The sequence below is a fragment of the Anas acuta genome, chromosome 3 (assembly GCF_963932015.1).
Source record: "Anas acuta chromosome 3, bAnaAcu1.1, whole genome shotgun sequence".
Classification (NCBI taxonomy): domain Eukaryota; kingdom Metazoa; phylum Chordata; class Aves; order Anseriformes; family Anatidae; genus Anas; species Anas acuta.
In genome coordinates, this window is record NC_088981.1 from 108,163,288 (window position 1) to 108,171,281 (window position 7,994).

General features: G+C 47.9%; 1 protein-coding gene across 5 annotated transcripts in view; it reads right to left on the reverse strand.

The window, feature by feature from the left end:
- LOC137854807 (protein LYRIC-like) overlaps positions 1-7,068 on the reverse strand; it is a 28,193-nt gene extending 21,125 nt beyond the window's left edge. The window contains exons 1-2 of one of the 5 annotated variants that reach the window (XM_068678684.1): positions 6,455-7,068; positions 577-663 (exon numbers count right to left, since the gene is read on the reverse strand). In XM_068678684.1, coding sequence (XP_068534785.1) covers positions 577-663; positions 6,455-6,694 — 327 coding nt within the window. In that variant the 5' untranslated portion in view covers positions 6,695-7,068. The remainder of the gene's footprint in view (positions 1-576; positions 664-6,454) is intronic. The other 4 variants (XM_068678683.1, XM_068678686.1, XM_068678687.1 and 1 more) reach the window with 4 other exon arrangements.
- Positions 7,069-7,994: the final 926 nt, after the last annotated feature.

A 7,994-nucleotide genomic window follows, 5' to 3' on the forward strand; every position in this document is an offset into this window, starting at 1 on the left:
TCCAGGCTGAACAACCCCAACTCCCTCAGCCTGGCTTCAGAGGAGAGGTGCTCCAGCCCCTCTGACCATCCTCGTGGCCTCCTCTGGACTCACTGTAACAGGCCCACGTCCTTCTTGTGCTGGGGCCCCCAGAGCTGAACGCAGGGCTCCAGGTATCTCAACAAACCCTGCTAATTTCCCAGAACTCGTAACAAAATATTTACTGCTTTGCAAAGGCTTTGCCAAAGAACCTCCCAGATAAAGCCGCTTTCAGCAACACTGCCACCATCAATGACAGAAACTGCAGCACCAACTTAGGAGGCAAGAAGGAGGATTTTTGCCACTTCTCAGACAAACACAGTCGACAGGAGACATCCCACCTCCTTCTAACCTCTCTTCACATCAAGACACTTCTGCAAGCTTGAGAGAGTACACACAGAGAGACAGGGAGGTGTCAAGATGAAGGAAATGCACCGTCTCCCTCCCCCAGACTGCCATAAGCCAGCACAGCCCGAGGCTGTACAGAGCCCTGGCAGAGGCAGGGAAAACTCCAGAGGGAAAATTTTGAGTGCAAGAGAAAATTAGGGAAGGTGCAACCTCTACTTGCTCTGACAGCGTAGCCTCGGCTGGGGCAGGATCACGTTCCTGGCTCTTTTCTCCACATAAACGAGAGCAAGCAACAAGCTGGAAAAAATACAGGACTTTGTTTTAATGTTTTGCCAGTCTGACTGCTGTATGCTTTTACCAGATGAGTGCAACATTTCCTACTTAAATGGTATTTCATCTGCTAGCCAAGGATCCTTCTTCCTCTCCATCCATGACTAAGAGGTTAAAAATACGCTGCTGGCAGTGTATTTTTACTGCATCCCAGGGGTCTTCACACTGACCGGCTCCTCAGCCCCAAATACCCAGGTAGGACTCCAGAACCTAATTACATCCTTCCTCAGGGGCTGCTGAGTGCAAGGAAAACACCAAATCTGACCAGTGACCAAAGATCCCCAAACAGCCCAGCACTGTGGGGATGGTCTTCTCCCAGCCCTGCGATATCTGCTGCTCCTCCACCGCCCCTCGGTAGTGACAGCACCTCCCTTCCTTCCATCACCAGGGACTTCTACCGGGTTCAGCTTCCTTCCAGTGGCAAGGTATTATTCCAGCCCAACCTTTGTGTTAAATCCTGCCTTTATCCAGCCGCTTTTCTCACTGTAAGCTGGCTGTAGGGCTGAGGAGCCCCACCCTGCCCTATTCTTCCCTTTGGAAGCCCTTAGGATACTGAATTAGTCACGCCTCTTTATCACAGGCGTTTGGCCATTCTGAAAAGAAAAAAGAAAAAGGAATTTTCATTATTTATTTCACTTAACTTAATGGACTCATTACGGAGAAATGAAATTTCTCGGGGTAACTTTTCCTGTAAGGAAAATGAAGTTTTGTACGGGGAGAACACATCTATGCCCGCTGAATTTAGTGACCAGATAAAGCCACCAGTACAAATCCAAACATATTGAATATATGCAGACTTTTAGTGGTATCAGACTTAGCATATTAATTTGTGCTCGCATTGTGGGGAACAATAGAAAGATTATTTTTAGTTCACAGCCATTTGGTTTGTGACCCAGAGGAACAGGATTTCCCCCCCACACACCCTGCCCTTTTTTCCTTTTGACATAACCTAAAGTTGTATTTCTGATGATCGCAATGAAGTCTCCACACTTTTGTGTTTAATTTATGTGATGCTCTTCATGTAGTTCGACATAAAAGTCACAAAGAAAGAAGGCACAGACGTAGGTTCAAATGTTAAAAAATATCAGCTTTAGCCATGAAAATACAAACCATGTGTTCAAAGCCATAAAACCATGCCCCTATATGCTTACCTTTACCCATTTCAATCGTTTCATAAGAAAGATCCTTTTTTTACAAAGCCAAGCACCTTTTATAAGCGTCTTATCAAATCAGGAAGTCTGCTTTCAACTCTCAGTGCCACCAGCTGGCCACAGGTTTAATTAAAAATGGCATGAATGTTATCTGCAGCTTCATGCACTTCGTCCCGCTCGGGGAGGTGCTGAGCATTGCCTGCCCCAGGAAGGCACGCAAAGGCTTCCCCAGCAGAGGGCTACCAGGACAAAATAAACTCAGTGTAGGGAACCCAAGGGGAGCTGTTACATGCTTCACACACTGGGAATCGGGGAATTCATTAAAGAACATGAATAAAGATTCAGAAAATTGTTATAGGCTACCACTTTCCGAACACTTGAATTAAGTGGGTTGGGCACTTGAAATAAAAGAAAGCAAAATTACCCCATGCTGGCAAGGGAGTCTGTGAACAGAAAAACGTTTCCAGATTTAAGAAATAACTCAATTAAATTGCTTCCTAGTGCTCGTTCCCAGTGCAAAAGCTAAACTATTTTTTCTCACCTTATGTTATGGACAAGATAAATGTGGGGGCTTTGGGCCAGCAAAAGAAATACCAACATGCACTGAATTAAAAAAAAAAAGAAAAAAACAGAAGAAAGAAAAAAAAAGCAAACAGAAAAGGACTTTCTGAAGAACCTCCCTGAAGCATGCTGTTACTGCTGAACGAGATATCGCTGTGCTCTTCAGCTTTCTCAGTAAACCTTCAATGGGATGAAAACCAAGTAGGACAGCTTCACTTCCCTCAGCATCCTCCGGGAGATGTAGCGTTGCTGCTGACACCAGGCACTGGTCAGGATGTCTGCCATGCCACTTGCTGTCCAGCATTTGCTCTGGGTGCTCCTCTCCCCTGCACAGAAGCACAGGCTCCACCACCGGGTAAGCAACCCCAGAGCTGTGCTGCTGCAGGCCAGCAGCTTGCATTGCTCCATCAGCAGACAATGAGCAATCGGCATGACAAATGCGTTGGGAAATAAGCAGCCCCAAGTTTCATTAACTCCCAATCAGATTTTCATAAATGGAAGCAGACATCCTGGCCGGTCTGGCTCTGCCACGTGGTCCTGTCCCGGTGGGAATGTTTCTCCACTGAAATGTGGGAGACGTTTCCCAATTCCGTGGGAAATGGGTGAAGGAGAAACTGCATCTCTGAGAAGAGAAAGGATGGGGTTTAGGGCTGAGCAAGAGTCCACCAGGAAAACGGGAAGGTACCAGCATCAAAGAAAATTACTCAGTTGCTCTGAGTTGCTCAGAGAAAGGGCAAGACAATGGTAATTTCCACCATGGTGACAATGGGAAGCCACAAAAACACACTGTGCTCATTAGCAAAGGAAACAGAGAGGCTCTTCACGCGTGACAGAACACAGAGAAACTTCTCTGGGCTGGGTAGCCACAGCACTACACGCACATATCTACAAATCTGAAAAGAGGGCTGGAGCCTGGTAGTGAGCTGTAGCACAAATATAAATCATCTTAGCATTACTGTGCACTAATACAAAGTTTTCCCTAACAAAATCACTTCAGACGTGTTCCCAGTAGGAAAGAAAATTGTCTGTTGGAAGGGAAAATTACATGGGAAATGCACACAATGAATACACTGAATTATATGGGAAATAGGTGCTGGGAATGGTGAATTTTTTCATTTCTGTTAGGGAGGCTGGCAGAGGAAAGGAAGAGGTGGTGCTCCCATCACACGTGTGCTCCAAGAACCTCAGGAAAAGGAGCTGGGCCATCAGCCTGGAAAATCTGCTCCTCTGTACTTATTCCCAGGGATGAAGTTGCCTGTAGGAACCCCTGGGGAATAACCCCCAGGGGAAGGTGGCAGTTACCAACTCCAGCACCTTCCAGGAAACCTACGAAATCAATTCTCATACAGGACAGCTTCATGGAGATAATCGTGCAGGGGTGTTTTGCTGGCACAAAGAGTACCATCTAATATGAAAGGCAGGAGTAAAAGGTCTGTTTGCACACCTCTGGAGCTGAAGGGATTGATTTTTATTTCTGCTGCTGTTAAGGAACCCCTGTGAGAGGCAAAAAGTATCTCCAGTTTACTAAAACACTTAGGAAAAGCAGAAAGCTTTCTTTTGGGATGTATCTGGTAATACACATTTTTACACATCGCCTAAATACGATGATATCACTACATCTGTGCAAAAAGCTCTTCTTCTGAACTGTCCGATGTGAAGAACAACCCCCAAAACTTTGAATAAACACAACCCCCAAAACCCAATGGCAATTCAGTTCAGACAGATGTCTTCTGTCAAACCTTGTCAACAGTTTCCTAAATGACTCTTTATTAGGGAAAAGGCTGTGCTGAAAAGGGCTAAAGCCTCTAGCATCATTTTTTGGGGCCTTTTTTGTGTGTCTGACAATAGTCAGAATGTAAACTGGTATAAGTGATGTATATAATAGATTATATTCAAAATCTGCTTGTATGACTGCATTGAGGCCATGCATACGTTTGAACAAACTTTGTTCACCGTAGTTATTTCACACGGGCTGTGAAACAAATCCAGACTGTCTAGAAGTGCACAGCTTGCTCCGAGACCTGTGATTGTTCCATCATGTCGCTCTGCTACATGCAGTTAGCACAATGAAACAAAGCTGCCTTCCACCAGCGCTGATGCTGGAAGAGGCTGGTGCAGTCCTGTACAGTGCCAGCATTTTTCCTTTTTGTGATTGTGACCTGGGAAGGGTTCAGAGGCGGCTGTGAGGTTTGGCTGGGAAGGAGCCCTTCAGGGGGCAGGGCTGCAGCCTCCAGCAGAGGCACCCTGGGCCAGTGTCGGTTGCCCATTGCCGTGGGGATGTCCTCTGCCTGCAGAAGAGAGGAGATCAGCCCAACATCAACATCAGAGGGACCTGCAGCCCTGTAAGCGCAGATGCCCCGCAGAGGCAGTCTCACAGCCCACCCATGGGGCAGCGGCTGGGAATCACCAGCAAAAACACATTCCTAAACTGAAAAAATAATTAACCACCTAGTTTCTTTTAATTAAGATCTCAACTTATCCACCACTCCAGGATATGCAGATGTTTGGCTGCTGGGATGTATCAACACACCTGAGCACCGGAGGCGATTTGTCTCTTGGCTTCGTACCTAGCAGCAAGGGGCTCCCACCCTGCAATACCTGCACACCCTGGTTTTTGGTATTGGCCATGTCTCTGAACTGAATACTCTGCTATTAATACCCTTTCTGATTCTGTGTCAGTAGAGATTTTCAGAGGCAAATTTTGGCATCTTAAAGGTGTTCTGCTCTTCTGGCATTCTTGCATCAGCTAAGTGCCAAAGCAGTATGCAGTGTTTTACACTTACATAAGGAGATAAAGTTTTTGCCTCGAGGATATGATGTTCCAAAGACAGAGATAACGTGATGGGAAATGACAAGGAGCAGTGGAGATGAGGGGTGAGGAAAAGGAAACAGTAAAAAGCAGAGAAGAGAAAGAAAGGACGGGGTACTGTCATGGGAGGACAAGCCTGCCTTTTTCATTTCATTGGCTCTGCAAAATCTTAACTTGTTCTACAGTTAAGCAGTATCAATGATTATAAAACCATAATTAAATTGTTTCTGAAATCCCTCTTCATCCCTTGACACAGCTAGGTCTATGAGGACTGCTGTTTCATTTAATTGCTCTTCACTAATTCAAGGATATGTGTGCTGTCAGGCCGAGGTTCTGCTCACAGTGATGAAAGACCAAAAAAAAAATAAAAAATAAAAAATTGAATTTCTATAGCAAAGTAACAAACCCCTGAAAACTAGTGTTATGATGGGAAGCCTGACACATTTGAAGTCATGAAGAACAAAACCACTTATTTTATAGCCCACCTAAAAAAAAAAAGCCTTGCAAATTCATTTTGTTTTGCCTATCTTAGAAGAAAAAGATAGAAGATACAGTAACAGGTACAAGTGTTGGAAATGCTTGATGTATTCATTTTAAATACAGACTTACTTCTGTTCTGTGTGTTCTCCTGAGAACTTACCTTGCTTTCCATACCGCGATATCCCGGTGTGTGATTTTTTTTTTGGTAATTTTTGCTGAGATTTTCTGTTGCTTGCAGCAAGTCAAAGAGACACAGCCAACCGTGACAATGTCATACAGAAACTTCATCACAGCACATCGCATCAAACCCTCAACATACACGCAGCAAGGTGGTCATCAATGGCCAGCGGTCATTAATGCACCTTGTAGCTACTACCATGTATTAACGCAGTCGTAATGAAGCTCTGATTGAGAGTAAAGGCAAATAATTAGTATTCTTTATTAACAGCAGGGCAGAGGGACTCTGCCCAGGTCCTCCGTCGTGCTGTGGCGGGCATTATCCGGAGTTTTCTTAATTCTTTGCAGGAGGGATGAAGCCCGTGTGGAGCCAGACAGGCGGGCAGCACCCCGGGGTGCTGCACCCGGAGCTGAGGGGGGAGCTGGGTGGGGAGCTCGGTGCCCCCCAGGGGAGCTTCTCCTGCCCCGGGGGTCTCTCTGGATGAACCCCAACCCCCCAAAGGGATGAGTCGAGAGGGAAAGCTGCCGGAGGGGGGTGCCGCCGGGCAGCACGCTTCATGCCCCCCTCCACCTCCCTTACCTGCGCCGAGCTCCTCGCATCATCCCGCTGCTGCCTGGGCTCTTCCTCCTCCTCCTTCTCCTCTTCCTCCTCCTCCTCCTGCTCGGTGGCTGGGCCTCGGCGCAGCCCCCTGCGGACCAGCAGCGCCGCCGCCGCCGCCCCCAGGGCCAGCAGCGGCCAGAGCAGGGCGGGCAGCGCGGCCATGGGGCCCCGGCCCTCCGCCAGCCCCGGCTCCTCGGCGCCCAGCGCCGGCCCCAGCATGGCCCCCGGCACGGCTCCCCGCCGGGCAGCCGGAGCCCAGCAGGCTGAAAGGGAGCCGGGCTGCGGCCCCTGGCCCCGGTGGAAGGGGCTGGAAGCCGGGGAGCGTGTGTTGGAGGGGCTGGGGTGGTGGTGGGTGGGGGAAGGAGGTCGCCGCGCGGAATTAATCTCGTCTGAGGTAAATAAATGGCAGGCGACGGTCCCGGCAGATGTGTCGCTTGGTCTCGTTATCGAGCAGCCTCCCCGTGATGGTTACGAGAGATGATGAGTTCTCATCTAGCAGCGATCCTCAGAGAAATAAACGCTTATTACGGCTACGCAGAGTGCCTCAAACCGCACGCCTCTCTGCTTTGCTCCGAGGAAAAATTTCTCCACACGCCTGATGCGTAAATGCAGGCGATAGTCTCAGAAAGTCGCGTTTTTCAAGGTGGCAGAGCTGCTTTTAAAGTGACAAGTTGTATTTTGTCTTGGCCAAGCTAAAGGGACGGCTCCTGAGGGCTAAGAAGTGAACAGCACGGGGCGAACGCGATGAGCCCCTACCTCAAAGCGTGTCTCTGAGCCTGGCCTACACAAGAAGACAGTAGTTAAATCTTACTTACCTAGAACAGCATAAAAAGCTGCATTCGTTGCATCCAGCACAGAGAAGAAGTTAAAAAGGGAATGGCTTTTATCTGTCATAGCTTTATTTCACAGCTGTTTTTTTTCCCCACAGATTTCTGTCTCCTGAGCGCGGCTCCACGCTCAGACTGACCCTGGCAAACGCTCAGCCCAACGTGTACCAGTGCAAGGGAGCAATAGGGGAAGGCTCGTTAGTGACCCTTCCAGTGAATTATCCGTGCCTCAGGGAAGAAAGTCTAAATATTTGCGTGTCCTGGGTCTAATTCTTGTTGGTTCTGAGCAGGTTTAGGTTTTAAAAGTGCACCACAGAATGCTTTGGGTTGGAAGGGACCTTAAAGATCTTCCAGTTCCAACTGCCCTGCCATGGGCAGGGACACTTCCCACTGGAAGGTGGAGAAGGCTTTATGGGAAGAAGAAATGGGAATTTCTCCTTTCTATGGGAAGAAAGGAGAAATACTAAATGCACAGGAAAGGGACACAGGGGTATGGTGGTACTTGAAGGACTATTGTTGGGATTGGAAGGTCCCATTTAAACATGGATCCCCCAGATTACCTGTCCTCTGACTGCCTCTCTCGTCCTGCTGATCTCAAGTCTGGTGTTCAGCACTGACTGATATCACAGTCTGAAGCCTCCAAAATGTCAGTTTTTCTATTCCTAGCCCCAATACTGATATCTTACAGGAAT